This window comes from Tachypleus tridentatus, chromosome 10 (assembly GCF_004210375.1).
Source record: "Tachypleus tridentatus isolate NWPU-2018 chromosome 10, ASM421037v1, whole genome shotgun sequence".
NCBI classification, from domain to species: Eukaryota; Metazoa; Arthropoda; class Merostomata; order Xiphosura; family Limulidae; genus Tachypleus; species Tachypleus tridentatus.
This window is the reverse complement of record NC_134834.1, coordinates 190,469,404-190,492,069: the sequence shown is the minus strand read 5'-3', so window position 1 is coordinate 190,492,069 and position 22,666 is coordinate 190,469,404. Positions and strand designations below refer to the sequence as shown.

Genomic DNA, 22,666 nt, shown 5'->3' with positions numbered 1-22,666 from the left:
AACTAAATACATTTTGCACACTTACAAAATATCAAATTATTACATATTTTTAAGTAAAAATAATTGCTGAAATTGGCAATTTTAATTTCTAATCCAAAGTTGACTTAACTCACTCTTAAAGAACTAACACAATGTAAAGAACATTTCCAGAAGAGAAAAAACAATTGTTAAATTAAACAATAAAAATATATCCGATACAAGAAAAGTTATTTCATATTCTTCTATGTTAACACAGCTTAAAATGTTTGGAACATAAATCAGGAATGTTTTTAAATTCCATCTTCAAAATTAAATACAGTAAAATGAAAATATAAATGAACAAAAACAGAAATGAAAATCTACGTAATGTTTTTAATATTTAACTTAACTTAATAATTACTTCTTGCTGGCTAACAGCTATCATATTTTCTTTCATATAATATTCTTCCCCAGTGAAGGTGATATGAAATATATCAGCTCATTGAGAAAGAGTTAATAACTATTGAAGTAGCACATGTGGAAAGTCATAGATTTTGTAACTTAATTACTTATTAAATGGCAGAATTCTCGAGTTCCTCCAATAAGTATATTTTTGGTGAATTGGTTACTATGTTCTTCCATGGTTTCTCCAAGATTACTTGGTGTTTAAAGAAATATTTGTATATTTTTGGTGAATTGGTTACTATGTTCTTCCATGGTTTCTCCAAGATTACTTGGTGTTTAAAGAAATATTTGTATATTTTTGGTGAATTGGTTACTATGTTCTTCCATGGTTTCTCCAAGATTACTTGGTGTTTAAAGAAATATTTGTATATTTTTGGTGAATTGGTTACTATGTTCTTCCATGGTTTCTCCAAGATTACTTGGTGTTTAAAGAAATATTTGTATATTTTTGGTGAATTGGTTACTATGTTCTTCCATGGTTTCTCAAGATTACTTGGTGTTTAAAGAAATATTTGTATATTTTGGTGAATTGGTTACTATGTTCTTCCATGGTTTCTCCAAGATTACTTGGTGTTTAAAGAAATATTTGTATATTTTTGGTGAATTGGTTACTATGTTCTTCCATGGTTTCTCCAAGATTACTTGGTGTTTAAAGAAATATTTGTATATTTTTGGTGAATTGGTTACTATGTTCTTCCATGGTTTCTCCAAGATTACTTGGTGTTTAAAGAAATATTTGCCCAAATTAATTTGGGTGAACCATTTCTCACCATACATTTTAAAAGGTTTTCCTGAATGTATTATGTATTACATTAAGCTTTCTTTTTTAGCCCTTTTAAAAAAAAATAAACAAAGAAAAAACTACTAGCAATAGATTAATCAAATCAAGCCTTTGAGGTTGCCTTATAAATAATCTTTTGAAAACAAATATACAAATTAATTCTCTTTGAAGCTAGCTTCATGTTTGTTTTCCTTACTTTGCAGTTTCACACCCAACTGCCTGAGAGACTGCTCCACTTGTAGACTCTCATTTTTCCTCATGAAACCATTATCTATGTGAACGGCAACCAGCTGTTCATCTCCGAGGGCTCTGTGTAACAATACTGCACACACAGTTGAGTTAACACCTCCACTCACTAGCATCTGATATCACAGAGAAAATAATTATGAGCTAAACAGAGAAGAACTCCACAGTCATTTAACACTATATGATATAATCATTTTGAAGCAAACATTAGTTTTCTTTGTAAATCAGATACTTGGGAAAACCAGTATTTTTATACTGTATTGTCAAACTGTTATCAACACTTGTTCTTTAACAGTAATTTGTTCTTGGCAGTTATGCCAAGCACCATACAAATCAGTTTTTGTAAACAAGTTATTTCCTTAGATTTATCACATCTTGAAGCTGTATTGATTGTTGTGTAACCATTCTGATTTGAACCTTCCCACAAATCAGTCTTCACACTGTTTACAATTAAACCTGGTCAAGCTTCTCTTAAAAAAAATCAAAAAAAATCACAGATTATTTGAAATCCAAACATTTGCATTTTGTTTTAATTAACATTTCAAAACAAAAGAATACCTAATTATACGATTCATTTAAAATAAAAAATATAAATATTATCACAAAATTTAAAATATGCATATAATTTAAGAAGTAATTTTAAAGAAAATGATTATTAATTGAAAACTCTAAGCTATCTCTTTAAGCCTGACATGAGTTCTCTTTAGAAATGTATGGATAAATGAACACGTTTGTTCAAGATACTTAAGTAGCAAGTATATATATATATATATATATATATATATAAAGGGAGCTTTTTCAGGATTTTTGTACTAAATAAAAATAAAACTAAATAAAATATACCTATTTTATGATTCATTCCATAATATATTCTTGAAGTACTGAATTCTTGCTACAGTTTTAGGTGACTAAGTATAAGAAGCAATCAAACAAGCACATAAAACTAAACAATCCTTACCGGAATTATAGTTTAAAGCGAGAAACTATGTCTTCTAGGTTTACTTACTACTTATTTCTTTTGTTTGTCTGTTTGCTATCAAGCAAAAAAAACAACAAACTATACAATGGACTATCAGTGATCTGCTTGCTTGGGTATTGAAACCTAATCTTCAGCAATACAAGCCCTCAAACCGAGAGCCACTTACCAAAGATCTATCTATCCCTGTTAAATGAGAAAATGGTATAGATTTCCAGTTTTGTAGTTCTAGCTAACATCAAGATTCAATCTTAGTCTAAAAGCAAAAAGTTTAAGGTTTTTAAAACTCTGTATTCTTCGGCCACTTTATCAAGTCCCTGCCTATCTAATAATAATTTCTTTAGTCTTCATAAATGTGTAAAGATTTATAAAAAGAAAATTTAATGAGTGACATTGAAATAGATATTTTGTTTTACCAGGGATAGAGAGATCATCATAATACTCTCTTCATTCACATACCTCAACTTTTTAATAAAATGGAAGATATACCAGACAGCAAAATATGACATCATATCCACTTCATAAAAATCCCGTGCATATAATTTCAACTTGCCAACACATGTGACATCATAGGCTAAATGGCCACATTACAGACTATATATAAAGTTAATGCACAGTCACCTATCTTCTAATTATAGTCAGCATCACCCACTGGCTACAATACTATTTTCAATTAAATAGTGGGATTAAATGTCACTCTTACAATGCAACCACTGCTGAAAATACAAGAAGTATTCAGCAGTCTACTCTAGTTCAAACCTCGGACTTTGAGATCTGAAGCCTAGAACATTAACTATTAGTTCATACACAGCCCACATTTTAAACTAAATCATTTACAAGTAAATATGTGGTCTTACTTACGAGCACTTTTTTATCTTGAACTGTCTTTCTGATGAACTCGGTGCATTCTATTTCTCTACTTTTCAATGTAAATGTTCCTTTCAAACTAGCAATATCATACAGAAAGTTCTTGAAAATGTCCTTGCCCTTTCCAGTTAAGTTGACCTCAGGATGGAACTGAACACCATATAGCCTTAATTTATCACTACCAATAGCTAGAAACACCAAATAAATATTACAACACTCATATAAATCTAATGCAAATGTTGTACTTAAGTCTAATCATTTACAAATGCTCAGTTAAATGCTTAAGAATTTACATCAGACTAGACGTATACTTGAAAGTTATAAAAATTAAGATTATTTTTCTGTTATTCTGATTGCATGCTGCTCAAATTTAAAATATATTTTTCACTTGACTGAAACTAACATCAACAACACTAACTGTAACAGTTAGTTTCAAATGAATCAACAAACATACAAATTGCTGTTTTTTCAAGCAGAAACAAAATAAAAAACTAAATAATTATTCAACTTGTACCAAAAAAAATGTATGTTGATAGGTTTAATATGTATCATGTTTTATGATGTGTATAGTGGCTTTCCTGTTAAGTACCAACTGTTGGCAAGGGATATTTATGTAATATTACATTACAATTCTTCTTTTCTCCCATGATTCAATATAGGATTCCATTAAGAACAGATGTAATAACAACAATTAAACATTAATGTAGACTAACACTACAAACAAACAAACCTTGGTTTCTTGCAAAAGGCAGCATGAACTGTTTTAACTACAGAAGGTTTTGTATGTTGTTACCATGCTGGTCTCTACTGATACCAGTAAAAACTGACAGAAATTATTTTTAGTTTTATTGTGATACGATACGACATATATTACTCACTAAAAAGTTTCTTACATTAATCAATTTAAAAATGTGTTTAACAACTGATACCAATTTTAAGAAAATAATCACTTGTACAGCTTTTGCATCTGCAGTGAACTTTGAGAATGTATTTGTGAATCAGTTTTCTGTAACATCTTGTTAAATACATCCACTTAGCAGCTAAAGATAAACTGTCGATGGGATATTTACTTGTTTGAACAGTTCTCCATTTTATTACAATACTCAGCATTGTTTTGATATATGTAAAATTAGTGTATGTAGTTGTTTTAAATAGCTAACTACGATGAAATAGACAGTAAAGCATCAAACAAGCTCTAACCATAACTAAAATTTGTGTACATGGTGATATGCAGAAAAATATTAATTTAGAACAGGTAAACCGATACCTCCTGCTCTTACTCGCTGTGGAAAGACAAGAAGATAAACCGATACCTCCTGCTCTTACTCGCTGTGGAAAGACAAGAAGATAAACCGATACCTCTTATTCTTACTGGTTGTGTAACGACAAGATAAACCAATACTTCCTATTCTTATTCATTGTGCAAAGACAAGAAGATAAACCAATACTTATTATTCTTACTTGATGTGGAAATAGAAGAGGTGCAGCCAGTACTTGTTATTACATAATAATGTGAAAAGATGTTCAAATGAATAATTATTGTTCTTAGTTGATACACAGAAACAGTTAAAACGATACTGATAATTTAAATTTAATAAATTAAGACAAGTGGTTGTTACTTGTTTTATTCAATATAAGGAGAGAGACCCTGCTTTTTAAGGCAAAGACAAACATATTTCTTAGTCTAGTTTTTTCAATTCAAAATGCATTAAAATAATAATTTATAAAATTTGAAAAGGATAGAAAAACCTGAAACAGAATGCCCACAAGTTGCTATAATTTTCATGCTTATAGCGACCTTATCCACACTATCTCCATGTGTAAAGTATGCCAGCTGTTCTTTCTCAAGACCCCTGGAATTGAAAAGGGAAAATAAAGAATAATTTATTTCAACAGTCTTACAGTCACAGTTAGATATAGAAAATTAAGTTTCTCATTGCACTTCACAGAATGATAGTAATACTAATATACCTTTTGATAATCAAGAAGTCTTAAACTAGTACTTATTTAAATAATTTCCCTTCACAAAACTATAGGGTACAACAAAACTTAGTCAATACAGTTAATAGATTTTTTCTTGTCTATTAAAATATTTAGAAAAATACACCTTAAACTTCTAAAATATTCATCAAACTTACTTGAATAAAGGGGACTTGTTGTCAACCAAAATTTTTAACTGACCATCATTACGGATACCTTTCTTTAGAATTGTGCCACCTAGTGCTATATTCATCAACTACAAAAAAGTAAGAGAGCACCTTAAAAATGTGAATAAAACTAAAAACTTCTGTATGCAAAGTTCCTTATTTTAAATTTGGATCAAAGTAATAATAGATTTCTTGAATATGGCCACTTCAGCTTTATCAAATATGTGACTAATTTACCACAAATCAAGTCTCCTTAAGAACTAATCTAGAGTACTATTTTGTTTGAATCAAAGAATGAAAAGTGAATACGTCTAGACAAAGTTTCTATTATTAATTGTTTATAAAGATAACACACAAACTTTTATAAATCTGTTTCAATTGTCTTTGATGTTAACAATCATAAATCACAAGATCTACAAATGCTAAAATAAAATTTAAAAAAATTATTTTAAGACTTGGGTACTTAGTTTTCCATAAATGCAAATATTTCAATGAACAGTTTAGAACTAAACATAATTATAAAACCTTGATTTTATATTGTTTTGTATTTCGTGCAAAGCTAGATGAGTACTATCTGAGCTAGCCGTCCCTACTTAGCAGTGTTAGACTAGAGGAAAGGCAACTAGTCATCATCACCCACTGCCAACTCTTGGGCTACTCTTTTACCCATGAATAATGGGATTGACCATCACATTACAATGCCCCCACAGCTGAAACAGCGAGCATGTTTGGTATAAAAGGGATTCAAACCTGCAACCCTTGGATTATGAGTTGAGTGCCTTAACCACCTGGCCATGCCGGGCCTTGATTTTATATACATAACTTTGTGATAAAAGCCATTTTACCCTCTCCCTTCCACCACATTAAACAGTAGTTTTATAGTACTTGGTTTTGTGGTTCATTGTTGAGTAATTCACAATGTAGTTAACTACTAGAGCAGGGATGGCCAAACGTGCTTAACGTAAGAGCTACATATGACAAACTTCAGATGTTTGAGAGATGCAAGACACGAACAAATATTACACACGTTTTTATTGTTACATGAGCATTTTGTGTGTGTGTGTTTTTTTTTCTTGTAGCAAAGCCACATCGGGCTATCTGCTGAGCCCACCGAGGGGAATTGAACCCCTGATTTTAGCATTGTAAATCTGTGGACAAACTGCTGTACTAGTGGTGGGCAAGCATTTTGTCAGAAAGTTTTTATAAATATCAAGAAATACATGTACATAATAATATCTATCCGTGAATGTAGTTTTTAAACTGTTAATTTGTATTAGTTTCAATAGTAACAAAGTATATATATATATATATATATACACACACACACACACGACGTTTTCGAAATCCTGGTTGATTATTGTTTAAACTATATTGAGGGTATTTAATACGGCAATGAACTACGGAAACATCTAAGACAAATATGCAAATTTGTATTTCATTAACATTAAATGAGACTGACAAAAAAAAATAAAAAGGGTAAAAACAGATATTTTAATGATATATATTTTAGTAAATATCTGGTCAAAACATGGAAATAAGTAAACCATTAAAGTTAGAGATATTTTAATCAGATATCACCTTACAAAATTTTAGTCTTATCATAATATTTTTCTGACACAAACAGACACTGATACAATTATCAGCCTGTTTACTGCTAGTACAGGTCTTGTGAGTTTCCATCTTGGTTGTGAATCATTGAAATTCCAGCTAATATCTTGTCAAGGCTGTACGAGTTAGTTCTCTCAAGTGTTGATTTGTAAGGACTTCACAATGCCTCGACTTCACAAACTTCATTACAGAGTACAGTGATTCACAGCAGTATGTTGTACTGAAAATTGAGATGAGTTGCACACTGGTTTTCTTTAGTTCAAGATATGTTATGTCTGGAACTTGCTTCCAGAACTCAACCGTAGAATGGGATTTATGGATCATCTATATACCCAGGTCCTCCTGTAGTCCTATTAGTTCCATTTCCACAGCAGATGATTCTGTAACCAGAGATTCAAGAATTGGACAACCATCAATGATCACATCAACCATGAATGGATTTACAAGAAAGACAGAGTAGAACTTCAGCAAGTCCTCAAACCTGTCTAGAAAATTATCCAGTAATCCTTATAATTTATCTTTGTATTGTATACTTCCAGTTTGTGGTCTTTTACTTCAATTTTAGGGAACATATTTACTCTCCTTTTGAGATTGGGAAAGTAACTGTAGTTTCTTGACAATATCTCTCTTTGAAAAGTGTTATTTTATTTTGAAAGCTGAAAATTGTTTGAATAAGATCAGAAAGAATCTTATCCTTCCCTTGGAGTGCCAAGTTGAGAGTTTGAAGATGATTCATTATCTCAGTAAGGAGCATTAAATCTTGCATCCATTCATCATTTCTCAGTTGAAGACAGAATATTTTCTTTTCTTTCAGAAAAGTAATAATAGGTTCCAACAGATCCACAAACCCATTTAAGACACTGCTAGTTGACAGCCACCTCATAATGCAGCAGAAAGAGACACTGCTGGGTTTATCTTTGAGCTCCAGTTCTTCAATAAACTTTTTGAGCTGTCAGTGGGTCTTCCCATTTAAGCATATGAAATTGACAATTTGAAGAACAAATTTCATAACATCTTTACACTTGAAGTATCTGACTGTCTGGTGTTCATGATGAATAATTCAATGAACAGGGAGAAACTCTGGAAAGCTGGTATCACTTTTCATAAGTGCAATTGATCCTGCATTTTTACCCACCATTGCAGGTGCTCCATCTGTTGCAGCACTGATGAGTTTAACCAGTGGAATAACAGCATTTGTCAAAGCTCTGTCAAAGCAGCGGTTTGGCCACCCCTGTACTAGAGAATAGGCTAGCCAGATGTGTAATCTGGAGGTTATTTGTCTGTTTAAAAATATGAAAAAGGAAGAAATAGACAGTACTGACCAACAAGTTCCATTTTATATATCCAATTAGGTTCAACTTGTTTTATTTCAACCAGTTAGTTATATTTGTTATTTATCTTTGCACTGATGAACAGTAAAAGCTGTATCAATGTAACCCGCATTTGTATTCTAGGCCTACAGTGATAATGGGCAATATTTTTCCAACTATATTTTTGGTCAAGCTTAATTTCTCACTAATAATTATATTTTGTTTTCAATAATTAAGGAGTTGTACTTGTTATTTGTTGTGTGAGTAATAATAAACTTACTTATACACATTAGTAGAAAGCTTTTCCACCATCTGAATAATTTGCCATTGCATAACTCCTAGCTTATCATATTAACTAACCCTAAAATATATTGTCATCCCTTATAAGAAGACTGCTGTAGTTTTAAAACAGATTAGAATTTAGTGTATCTCTGACTTCATTTTTAATCTTTCCTATTTGCTAACTGATTCAACTTCCTTAGAATGTGCAGACTAATGAGTTTTATCTAATTCATCATATGATTGAAATGCATCCCCCATGCAAAATTTTGCATTTTCAGCCATGTTTTCTTCATCCCTCTGGATTTTGTGACATACTGCTATTGATCTTGAGACAAATTTGCACATGTGCAATATGATTATAGAAAGACAGCCTTATGGCTATTTGGTCAGATAAAAACCCACTTCTAGAGGGGGGAGAGGATTTTTGATCTACATATTTGACCATTTAATGAGAAAGAACTTGGACTAAACAAACGAGTTTCCCAAGAACTTATCCTTAGTTATATAAAGAATAAATAGAGTTGTTCTTCTAAAAATTTTCTTTCATGATGTTATAGATTTTCCAAGAGGATTCAACACTCCTTTAGCACGTAAGAAACTAAACTGTAAACCTCATACAAGTTAATCCACACGACACAGATCTTCAAAAAGCAACATTTGTGCAGCAAGATTTTTGTCATTATGGTGGGGAAGACAATGTTATACTTTAAAAATATCTGGCTTTTCTATAAAGTGATAACAAGAGATCAGCTTGCTAAAAGATCTACAAGCATGCAAAAAAAAAAAAGAAATCAACTGGAAGAATTTTAGTTACAAGTTTCAAACAAAACATATTGATCAATCAATGTACCTACCTGCATACCATAACAAATTCCTAAAACTGGTAAGCCACAGTGAAAAATATCAGGATCATACTTCGGATCATCTTCATCATAGGCAGAACCAGAACCACCCAAAATAATGATAGCCCTATTACATGAATGGATATATATATATTACCTCTCAAAGACAAATTAGCAAGATTTTAATAACAATAATAACACATTATTTTACCTAAACACAGATTTTTAGTCTGGAGAAACAAAACTCAGAAGTTTTCCAAGACAGAATAAAAATGCATCTGCCAATATAAAAACTTTATTGCAAAATATTAATTAACAATTAAACTGGTGTTACTGTATTAATATTGCTTTGATGGTTGTTGTTTCATGCAAACTTGATGTCCAACATGAAATTAGCTGTTAAGGTTACTGTTAATGTAAAGACAGTAAAAACTTATTTTTTTTCTATAACCGATATTTGAAGGCATCAGTACTTCGTGAAACTCCATAATTACAGAACTGAGGAAGACAAGGCATTCATGACCATTATTTTAAAATAAGTTTTTACCATCAGGTATTAGGCAAAACCATGGTCATGAATGAATTATGAATTTGCAAGATGTACAATTGTCTTGGTTTTCCAAATTTCTGTCTTTTTTTTCATTCATTAAATTACTGTTCTCACACAACACTAAATGATGAAAAACAGACCATACTATATAAAGGAAACAAACAAGAAATTGAGATGACAACCAGTTAACCTCTTTGATTAGTAAATCCATTCACTGTAAATATTAGTAAAATATCAGATTCACCTCAACCAAGTTACCATTCTCTCGTGGTAAGTCTTGCATACACTAGCTATGAAGGTCTTGTGTTTCAATCACTACTTGAAATGTATTTATTATTTAAGCCTATACAAAAGACACTTCTAAGTCAAGAACCTTTAAAACACAAACAAGAATTTTTATATACGTGTATTACTGTGCCTTGGTCCAGGTGTGTGTGTGTGTGTGTGTGTGTGTGTGTGTGTGTGTGTGTGTGTGTCACTGATACTTTTTGGTTTTTAATTTCTCACAATGAAAATATTCAACTTAAATGTGTGAAACTTAGAACAAAATGATCAAATACATTAGCCACATTTTAAAATTTTGTTAGAAAGAGCCTGAATTATCAATTGTCAAATTTTCAGTCACATTACACTTGCAGTGTGCATCAATGTTTTTTGTACAGCACCCACTTTTATAAACACGTATTTTATTGCCCACTCCCCATCTCTTTGCACCCCAAACAGTGCATCATTTTCCCCTGTTAATCACTGCCATATAGTAATAATAGCTGTATAATATTAAAAATTCAGCATTTGTAAAAGTTTATTCTTTCAGATATAAATTATACACTACTTTTGTCATAGTTGTGAACTTCCAATACTGATTCTGTGCTCTTACACCAATAGTTGTATATCATGACCAGCTGGCATCAGACAAATACAGTCAGCTAGGCAAGATCGCTTAATATATTTATTAAAGAAAAAATATTTTTTTACATGTATTTGTCAACACAAAATAAACAAATTTCCCTTATACATCTACTTACATTCATTCCAAAGCTTTGGATATATGGTAAGCACAACATAAATGAACATATAAACAATTATTATTCATCCACAGCAGACGAAAAATGGTGAATTAAAAACAAAGAAAATTTAAAAAACTGTAAGAAAATTATGAAACAATAAATATATTTTTTTTACAGAATTGTAAAACTAACCACCCTTTAACCAAAATAATTGCAAAAAACTATTGGGAGGACCTAATAATTACAAAAAGTGAAATACATTAAATTTGTTTATAAACTATTGAAATATAGCTTATTTTGTTTACTTTACACAAACATTTTACTTATATGTAGATTAGGATCATTCTAAAATATCACACATTGAAACTTTAGTGAAATATTATTCTTAACTTACTTGAAGCATTCTTTTATCAATGTCTGTGCACTTGTGTTGAAAGGAACAATTACGGTCTCCACACACAGTTCACGGACAAGTTGGTCAACCACCTAAGTTTTAAACAATTGTTAGGTTTTAAAAAAAATATTTAAAGATAAACAAAAGACAATCCACAAAAGGAAAGTCAATATTTCTTCTAAAAACTGTCTTGGCAGTAAAAATCTAGATAAAACTTCATAATTAATGTAACTTCAAAAAAAATTATTATAACTACCAGCTGTTCACAAGTGCCTTCCAATGATACTACCACAAGTATCAGACCAAAAGGAACTACTGTGAGGCACCTTCTCTTGGATATGAACACACAGTCATGTGAAAAATTAGGACACCCTATGAAAGCCTATAACATATGTAACATATATGTAACAATTTTGGATAAATGGATATGTAATCTCAATTGTAACAATACTGAGAGATTATAGGAATATAACTAAACAATTAAAACTGAAGAAAAGACTTTTCAAGATCTTCTGTAAATGTAATTCTACAAAAATGCATATTCTAACTGAGGAAAAAGTTAGGACACCCCCCACATTTATTCCCACTTAAAATGGCTCAATTCACACACAGGTGTATCACACCAGGTGCACATGATAAGAAGATCGTTACTCAGCATTTTGAATGAGGCTTGTCTTATTTAAACCTCAGACATTTAGTTTGGTTTGCTCCTGACTGTTGAAGTGAGAGTGAGCACCATGGTGAGAGCAAAAGAGCTGTCTGAGGCCTTCAGAAAGAAAATTGTAGCAGCTTATGAGTCTGATAAGGGATTTAAAAAGATCCCAAAATTTTGAAATCAGCCATTCCACTGTCCGAAAAATATTCAACAAGTGGAGTGCTTTGAAAACAACTGCCAACATGCCCAGGTCTGGTCATCCATGCAAGTTCACCCAGAGAGCAGACCGCAAGATGCAAAAAGAGGTCTCCAAAAACCCTAAAATGTCATTATGGGACCTACAGCAGGCTCTGGCTACTGTTAATGTGAAAGTGCATGCCTCTATAATCATAAATAAACTACACAAGTGCAACTTGCATGGGAGGTGTGCAAGGAGGAAACCTTTGCTCTCCAAGAGAAACATCAAGGCCAGACCGAAGTTTGCCAGAGAGAATGTAGACAAAGACTAGGTCTTCTGGAATAATGTTCTTTGGACAGATGAGTCCAAAATTGAATTATTTGGACACCAGAACAGAGGACATGTTTGGCATAAACCAAATACAGCATTCCAGGAAAAGAACCTCATACCAACTGTGAAACATGGAGGTGGAAATGTCATGGTTTGGGGCTGCTTTGCTGCAGCAGGACCTGGACAGCTCACGATCATAGAATCCACCATGAATTCTACTGTGTATCAGAGGTTCTTGAGGATCATGTGAGTCCATCTCTGAGAAAATTAAAGTGGAACTGGACCCTGCAACATGACAATGACCCAAAACATACCAGCAAATTCACCAAGGACTGGCTTAAAACTAAGAAACGGAGAGTCCTGGAATGGCCAAGTCAAAGCCCAGACCTTAATCCCATTGAGATGCTGTGGGGTGACTTGAAATGGGCTGTACATGCAAAAAACTCCTCAAACATCTCACAGCTGACAGAATTTTGCATTGAGGAGTGGGGCAAACTTTCTTCAGACCGATGTCAGAGACTGGTAGATGGCTACAAGAAGCGTCTCACTGCAGTTATTTCAGCCAAAGGGGGTAACACTAGCTATTAGGGAGTAGGGTGTCCTAAATTTTTCCTTAGTTCAAATATGCATTTTTGTAGCATGACATTCACAGATCTTGAAAAGTCTTTTCTTCAGTTTAGTTGTTTAGTTATATTTCTATAATCTCTCAGTATTATTAAAATTGAGATTAAATTTCTATATATCCAAAAATGTTACAAAAATACAACAGGCTTTCATAGGGTGTCCTAACCTTTTCACATGACTGTAAGCTGCTGGACAGTTTTGTGATTAGTCCTTATTTACGGTGTATTAACATTTTAGAAAATGCTACTATCCTCACATCAAAACTAAGTTTAAAAACCATGTTACTTTTTACAGACTTGAGAAGTACTCACCTTCCCATATTGAGTCCCAGTGTCAAGAATGGCTACTTTCTGGGAGTGCAGGATGCCATTGATGTGGTTTTCCTGTCCTGTGTCATGCATGACACACACTCCACAACACTAATACAAAAAAAATGTGCTTTCATTATTTTACAAATGTTTCTGTCAATGTGTACAAAAGATAGTTTTTATATCTGCCATCACAGATAAGTACTCACAATGCTCTCAAGCAAAAACTTGATACCTACAGATGTGAGATGACAAGTCATACTGTGGAACACATCCTCTAGGAAAATGAGAGCCAGTACTGTTGTGGAAAACACTGGTTCTGCATAAATTTCAAAATTGCTACAAGTTCTTTCAACCAGTTGCCTTCCCTCTAGGCAGAAGTTCAAACTTACTGACAGGTATCCTTGGTAGTTGCACTGCAACAAAGGCAGGACAATTATTTTTGATAACAATGGAAAATGAGTCCAAGACCCTCAAATCAGGTTTAAACCTGATATGAGCTATGGATTAAATTTAATCTAATGTCAAGTGATCCTTAGAGTGCTATATATGACTAGGACAAGCATATTTACAGTGAATTTAATAAATATTGAGAAAAAAACAACTTTGAAACATTTAAAAAAGCTATAATAGTTATGACACGTATAGTAAGAGCCACAGTGGCTAAGACAGTTTCATTGGAAGGTTGCTTCACATCTCTTGCCATTTGAGGTTATCAGATATGAGAAAATGTGACCATGAACACATAGTGACACAGAGGTGAAAGGTGATAAAAAGATGATGGTAAAATTCAACCATCGTCAGTCTCCAGCTGTGCCTTGCAAAGAACATTGCAATAAATGAACTACAGCAGCAAGAAATTGCACTGCCAAAATCAAAAACCTTAAGTTACCAGCAAGAGTCCACTGAGCAACATTTTATCCTTTTTTGCACAGTAAAAGACAGATGTAGAGAGAGTCACATGAATAACTTGACCTTTTATTGCATGATCTCAAACGTCCAGACCTGTGGGGGTGGAGTCATAGTTTAAGGCAGTATTGTCAATGCTTCAAGCTTATTGGCTCTAGTAGTTTCAGGGCTGAGAGATCCCCTGCTTCAGGCTATAGAGCTGGCTCCAGTGCATGACCAACCATAGTTTAGGGCAAATTTTCCTAGCATATCCTGGATTCCTCTGTCACTTTAGAAAATATTGAATGAATATAATTGGAATCAAGTGCACTTAGCAATTCTTCATGTGTACCCTGATGGGAATAACTAATTTCAAGGCCATAAATGTTCTACCCATATACCCAAGTTATGTAATCATGGTTTGAGGAATACATTGGAGTATTTTTCATGGCCACAGCAATCCCTGGATTTTAAGATTTAAAATATGCAATTAGCATCACCACTATCTGATTATTTTGCATCATGAACTTCGAATAACATAAATGACTCAATGAAGAAATACCCTCAGGCATCTTTCAACACTTTATGGATTGTATTTCTTGTGGCATGTAAGTCATTTATGCAAATGGTGATCCAATCTATTATTTGGTATAGGTCCTAGGTAAAGTGGCCAGCTAGCCATGTTTAGTGATACTCTTATGTCTGGTTTATCAACTTCACACTGTAAAAATTCTAACATCTGGCAACAGACACAGAATAAGCAAAAAACAACCCCCACTTTATTTGTAATCTTATTAAGGTTTTCCTTCAGAAATAACTATTACTAATTTATACCAATAGATAGCATAAATGCATGAATACGTTATATTGTAATTTGTCAGATGATTCTGTTTAAAGACGAAGCCTATGTACAGTACTATCCCTAATAGCATTGATATGATTCTCACGTGACATATATGTAACTAATTATTCCTATTAGAACACGTATGTTATTAAGAATGTTGCTCAACAATTGGTCAAGCTAATATATAAGAATGCATACAAGCGAATCACAGCACCCATGGTAATATAAAACTAGTAACAATAAAAATAGATTGTCGTTAATGTACAGCACAGTCAGACTGCTAAAACCAAGATCATTAGTGATCTACGAAGAATTGTCCAGTAATATTAGTATTCTTGGTTTCATAACATTATTATGTGTATTAACTGGAGTACAAGTTTGGGTTTTATATATTTTGTAGTGTGTATTGTTCTTTATGACAGATACACTTCACGTGCAAATTAAATATGATGTCATAAAGATAAATTAATGGTATCAGATCTGAATTATTATTACATATCTCTTAGCCGATTTCACTAAAGATAAATGAACTAAAAACTCGAATTATTTTTTTTAATGTTTACTTCAGCAATATGAGAGAATATAGAACTTTACTGGAATAGAAAATACTGTCCAAAAACTTTGAATATAATAGACATGTATTACGAGATGGATCTTAAAATAGAAACTTGATGCGCGTTAAATCCACTGCACATGAAAGGTATTGTCCAGTAAGCAATTATTAAGCGTTTGTTTCCATGTGTAAAACAAAGGCTACGTTCGCAGTTCCTTATTGGCTGTATTCATAGATGCTACTTTTCAAATTTAAAGTTCTCGTGCAATACAAATTAACACTTTTTTTATACTGGATATATATTTACATACACAAAAATGCCAACTTTGCATAGTGAGATCACAATGAATGGTGGTATTGATTTCATTTTACGTATTAAAAACCCTATCACCCCTACAAAATGCTCCATTCTACACAGAAGCAGGTAAAGTAACGACTAAATTGTCTCACGATGACGAGAAACCTACTTGAAGTGAAAAATGTATCTTAGGTCAAAACGCTGTTCTCTGCTTTATTAGTAAAAGTATTAATATCCATACCAGCCATCCTGAGACACACAACTACCATGGCCAGGTGGTTAAGGCATTCGACTTGTGATCCCAGGGTAGCAAGTTCGAATCCATGTCACACCAAAACATGCTCGCCCTTTCAATGCCGTGGGGGCGTTATAATGTGATGGTCAATCCCACTATTACTTGGTAATAGAGTTGCTCAGGAGTTGGCAGTGGGTGGTGATGACTAGTTGTCTTCCCTCTATTCTTACATTGCAAAATTAGGGACAGCTAGAGCAGATAGCCATTGTGCACCTTTGCACGAAATGAAAACAAACAAACAATACATAACTACACTGGTTAGTAGTGAACCACTCGAAACCAGCACTGTCATAGATAAATGTAAGACCATTTCCCAAGATATATATGTATAAAATGGAACTTCCTGTGAATTAATTAAACTTGACAAACACATAATTATAATTACATAAAACTAAAATGCAGGAATATTCATAACTACTTAATAAGTTGTTTTATAAAAACACACTTGCTGTGAGAATTTCAATATAACAATGTTTTGGAAGATAAATAATATAAAACTAAACACACGTGTAAAATATTTACATATAAATAGTTTGTATGATTGTGTAAAATAAAAATAACACATTTATAAATCATTTTATGTAGCAATTTACTATATTTACTTTGCATTCTTGACCGTGGACTGGAAAATAAGTGGTCCTATACCAAAGGCATTTCCACCTATTTTAAATCGATGTGCGACTGCCATGGCCACAGGGAATGCTCCAGGGTACATGATATACAACGTTAGAAGACACACCTACAAATACGTATCTCAGAATGGCTGTTATGGTTATCGACAGTTATTAATAAGGAAAGACCAACGCTTCCTAGGTCAACCTGAAGATGGCCTAGGAAGGTCGAAACGTTGTTCTATTCTTGTCAATAACAGTGTTAATAGCCATAATAGCCGTTCTAAGAAACTTTTATTTCAAGCGAGTTTCTCGTTATCAAGACTTACAAATACATGTTATTTAGAATATTTATGTGGTAAATAAAGAAGTTTCTAGGAAAAACCCAGCTGACGTCACAAATCTAGACAAGTTCGAAACTGATCGAAAGTTGCAATTTGTTTGTGATTATTTTTAATTAAAAATCTAGTTTATAATAATACAACAAAATAACTGCAGAGTATTGAAAGTATTTATAAACTATTTTCGTAATGTATTAATAATATATTTTTATATTATGCAATGAAAACTAACAAATCCAAACTTTGAAGTTGAACCATGCAACTTTGTAAAAAATAGATTATACACAGATACTTTTGTTTTGGAATTTCGCACAAAGCTACTCGAGGGCTATCTGTGCTAGCTGTCCCTAATTTAGCAGTGTGAGACTAGAGGGAAGGCAGCCAGTCATCACCACCCACCGCCAACTCTTGGGCTACTCTTTTACCAACGAATAGTGGGATTGACCGTCACATTATACACCCCCACGGCTGAGAGGGCGAGCATATTTAGCGCGACGCGGGCGCGAACCCGCGACCCTCGGATTACGAGTCGCATGCCTTACGCGCTTGGCCATGCCAGGCCCAATACACAGATACATAGCCATGTGTTTTGTAATGTAATATCGTCAACTTCGATAAAGTGAAAATGCAAATATTTTTAAACTTTTATTTACACTATAAATGCTTGCACTTGAAAACAACAACAAACATTCATAACGTAAAGACTGATTGATAAAATATATTTTTACGTATTTAACTTATTTGAAGACACCCACAATAAAACACAATGCTGGTGTGATGCCTTTATATCTCAAACAAAACAAGACGTGTATCATAAGGTAGGTTCAAAGAAACCTTCTAGAAGATTATTTACATTTCATTTTGTTTTTCTTACGTTCCTTTTTCTTTTGGCCTCAAGAACATAGATTGATTCCTGTGTTCAATATTTCTGACAATTATGCGCAAAAATAAAACCGATCCAGTTTAGGCAGCATTTTTTCATTCCAGAAATGTCATCTTAAGGGGTTTGTTCGAGGGGTGTCCAAATAATTAAATTATAAAATTATTACCTAGTTATACGAAGTTGACCCTGTACTTGGTAATAAGACGTATGTGTATCTTTCAGTTTCAACATATTATCAAGTAAAGTACAACAGAAATCTCTAATTGACAGTGCAACCTGTGAAGGAGTCATTTTCTAAGCCTTCAGTAAGCACTGGACTTCAATAATACCATCAGACATTGCAGTGGCATTTGGGATGCTGCCAAGTAACCATTCTCTATGTCCACAAATAGGTCACGATCATGTACTTGGTTTCCAGTTTTAGTGGAGTAATCAAGTATGGCATTTCTCTTGTTGCTTTTACTGTACTCTATTGCAGGCATAGAAAAAGAACTTTATAAAATTATTTTCATTTTGGAGCTGCATGATGTAGTATCTCTCATCTTGCAAATTTCTTTAAAGTGGGAAGCTGTAAGTCATTGTTCCCTTTCTGTCCTCCAAGAACACTTGTTTTTTCTGACTTTGTGTTTGTTTTCTATTTCAATTTGTTGTTCTTTTGTAACTAGTAGTTTTTAACAAATCATTTTTCAGTTCTATGAACTTTGAATCTGAGTTTTCTGACTGAGGTCCATAACTCTTCATTCCATTGTTATCCATAAATAGAAGTTTCTTGAATGTCTAGCATTTCTTTTTTGCCTCAGGAGGTAAAAGTCTTTTGTGACCATTAGGTAAATAGCCACAAGGTAAAGGATAGCCAATGGTAAGAAAACAGTAAAAGTGTAGTGAAATAGCACAAGTACAGTTGACAAGTTAGTCTCAACAAGAGAAGGACAAAGTGCTTATATAAAAATTGAATAATAAAAAGGAAACATGGAACCTGTCAAACCAACTCTGTCACATTCAGAATCACTTTTCACAAACTGAGTTTTGACCAGCTCTCACTTTAAAACGTTCACAACAGGTTTTAACAGTGAAATAATCATTACTTTCTAAACCTTGTAGGCTACAAAGTTTGATAGTTTTTATTCTATAGGTATTCTATCAATGAACAATTACAGAGATCTGTAAAATATTGTTTACACAAATTTTATATAAAAACGAGTTTTTATGTTTAGGCCAACATGAAAGTTTATAAAGTGACATATGAGAAATGTTTAGGAAAATCTGAATTCATATTACTTTTTTATGTTTGCATGTGTGTGTATGCATATGTCCTGATAAAACTATGACTTACAGTCATGTGAAAAACTTAGGACACCCTATGAAAGCATGTGTATTTTTGTAACATTTTTGAATATATAGATACTTAATCTCAATTTTAATAATACTGAGAGATTATAGAAATATAACTAAACAATTAAAACTAAAGAAAAGACTTTTCAAAATCTTCTGTGAATGTCATGCTACAAAAATGCATATTTGAACTAAGGAAAAAGTTAGGACACCCTACTCCCTAATAGCTAGTGTTACCGCCTTTGGCTGAAATAACTGCAGTGAGACACTTCTTGTAGCCATCTACCAGTCTCTGACATCGGTCTGAAGAAAGTTTGCCCCACTCCTCAATGCAAAATTCTGTCAGCTGTGAGATGTTTGAGGAGTTTTTTGCATGTACAGCCCATTTCAAGTCACCCCACAGCATCTCAATGGGATTAAGGTCTGGGCTTTGACTTGGCCATTCCAGGACTCTCCGTTTCTTAGTTTTAAGCCAGTCCTTGGTGAATTTACTGGTATGTTTTGGGTCATTGTCATGTTGCAGGGTCCAGTTCCACTTTAATTTTCTCAGAGATGGACTCACATGATCCTCAAGAACCTCTGATACACAGTAGAATTCATGGTGGATTCTATGATCGTGAGCTGTCCAGGTCCTGCTGCAGCAAAGCAGCCCCAAACCATGACACTTCCACCTCCATGCTTCACAGTTGGTATGAGGTTCTTTTCCTGGAATGCTGTATTTGGTTTATGCCAAACATGTCCTCTGTTCTGGTGTCCAAATAATTCAATTTTGGACTCATCTGTCCAAAGAACATTATTCCAGAAGTCCTGGTCTTTGTCTACATTCTCTCTGGCAAACTTTTGGCCTTGATGTTTCTCTAGAGAGCAAAGGTTTTCTCCTTGTACACCTCCCATGCATGTTACACTTGTGCAGTCTCTTTCTGATTGTATACATCTTGAGTATGTGTGTGAATACACGGATATGTAATGACAAAACTGTGACCCATCTTGTGTATGTGTGTGAATACACGGATATGTAATGGCAAAACTGTGACCCATCTTGTGTATGTGTGTGAATACACGGATATGTAATGGCAAAACTGTGACCCATCTTGTGTATGTGTGTGAATACACGGATATGTAATGACAAAACTGTGACCCATCTTGTGTATGTGTGTGAATACACGGATATGTAATGACAAAACTGTGACCCATCTTGTGTATGTGTGTGAATACACGGATATGTAATGACAAAACTGTTACCCATCTTGTGTATGTGTGTGAATACATGGATATGCAATGACAAAACTGAGACTCTTGTCATGTATGTGTGTATATATCTAAACATATAAAAATGAATGCATACAATATTATGAAAGATGAATTTGAAAGGTGTGGACCTCTCTTCTGAGAATATGTTAGTCATTCCTGTAATAATAACAGGTAGAAGTGCAGAACTCTTTGTAAGTGAAAAGATCCGACCCGATCTATGTGCTGTCTGTACAAAGTATGTATAGAACAGGAATATTATGATAAATATTACAGATTCATATTTGCAGAAACAACTGGGTGGAATTTCTCCCACTTTTTAGCATGTAAACCATATTGTTTGTTTTATATTTACTGTTAAATAAAAACAAAATTCCAAAAGGTATTTTTGTATATTTTCTAGGACTAAGAGTAAGTAGTTTTTTTAGCTTCTTAGTTCCTTAGAGAAAATTTTTTCCAAAATTTCAACACATCCTTAAGAGAAATCCCTTCCTCCCCCAAATGAATTTTTCTTGTACTTTCAACCAAGGTTCCTAAACATATTTCCTTAATTTTTCACTGTGTCTGATAACAGTGATTCAATTACAAAACCACATAATCAGTAGTTTCTTTTTCTTTTCCTTTCCAATTTTTGACATTTTCCCACTTAATTGTTTTTCATGACACAAAATTCTTCCACAATTTTCAAAATCACAAAGTAATTCCCATATTTTTTGGAGAATGATTTGGAAGAATATTTATCCCCGACATGTAATTCCAATTATGATATCCCAAACACTTTATCTTGCACAATAAATGCCATTCACCAAATATTCATCTAACAACCTTTTCCAAACTGGTTTGCAGTATAACATCCTCAATACAGTTATAGATAGTCCATAAATAACAAGGACAGTTTTAGTCCATTAATAAATTTCACTTTTTCTTGTCCAACCACTCCACAATTCAATTTACAAACCCTTTCCCCACCAATGTGATTTTCTTAGCTAATATTTTGTGTTACACCTTACAAAAGGTTTTTTTAAAATCAAAGTAAACCAAGCCTACACCTTTTCATTATTCAGATAACACATAATAAAAGCCAACAGATTGACAAAAAATGTTCCAATTTAGCAAATCCATGTTGATTTCCTTTTGTGTCTTTTTAGGTGGGTGTAAATGTTTCATCAGATTCTTTCAGTATTTTTAACCACTACGGAAGTGGGATACAATTTCCATTGTAACTCTTACCATCACCTCTTAAAACATTCTTCAGTCCTCAGGCCCACCAAAAACGAAAACATTTTAAATTTCTAAACGTAAACAAATGGTATACAAAACACGTTATGCATTTCCTAGTTATCAAATGATACAGTTCAAATAAATTTGGACCTCAGATTTGGAATCAAGTAAATTAAAAACATAAAAATTAATATTTTACTCTATACACTTAATTTTGAAACATGGATCAGTCAGTATGTAATTTTTTGTTGTTGTGCAAGACAAAACTTTAACAGATGCTGACTTCTAAATTAACAAGTGATTTATGGTTTATTTTCTAATTAATATAAAATTAAACTTTTTCCTAGTCTTCATACTGACAGTATTGATATTAGTAGTAGTACTGGCAGCTCAATACCAACATTATTAACAAAAACAGAGAAATAGAACTTTTCCAAAAGATTAATATAATTTCTAAAGCCAATATATCACTACATGTTTATTTAGGTTTTCAGCCAGTGTTTCTTTCTGTTATTCTGGTTTTCACTCCAGTATAAGCCTACAGACCACAACAAAACAATTCATAGGACACTGGGCCCTGCATGGTCAGGTGGTTAAGTCACTTGACTCGTAATCCGAGAGTTG

The 22,666-nt window shown here is 33.0% G+C and overlaps 1 protein-coding gene across 6 annotated transcripts in view; it reads right to left on the bottom strand.

Moving 5' to 3' along the window:
• LOC143227832 (GMP synthase [glutamine-hydrolyzing]-like) overlaps positions 1–22,666 on the bottom strand; it is a 39,917-nt gene that overhangs the window by 16,590 nt on the left and 661 nt on the right. For 4 of the 6 annotated variants that reach the window (XR_013015103.1, XR_013015104.1, XM_076459111.1 and 1 more), the window contains exons 2-9: positions 13,768–13,944; positions 13,532–13,639; positions 11,434–11,525; positions 9,495–9,609; positions 5,432–5,529; positions 5,043–5,146; positions 3,288–3,481; positions 1,401–1,566 (exon numbers count right to left, since the gene is read on the bottom strand). Coding sequence is in view for 4 of the 6 variants with exons in the window: in XM_076459111.1 (XP_076315226.1) it covers positions 1,401–1,566; positions 3,288–3,481; positions 5,043–5,146; positions 5,432–5,529; positions 9,495–9,609; positions 11,434–11,525; positions 13,532–13,639; positions 13,768–13,788 (898 nt within the window). In the remaining 2 variants the exon portion in view is untranslated. The remainder of the gene's footprint in view (positions 1–1,400; positions 1,567–3,287; positions 3,482–5,042; positions 5,147–5,431; positions 5,530–9,494; positions 9,610–11,433; positions 11,526–13,531; positions 13,640–13,767; positions 13,945–22,666) is intronic. The other 2 variants (XM_076459113.1, XM_076459114.1) reach the window with 1 other exon arrangement.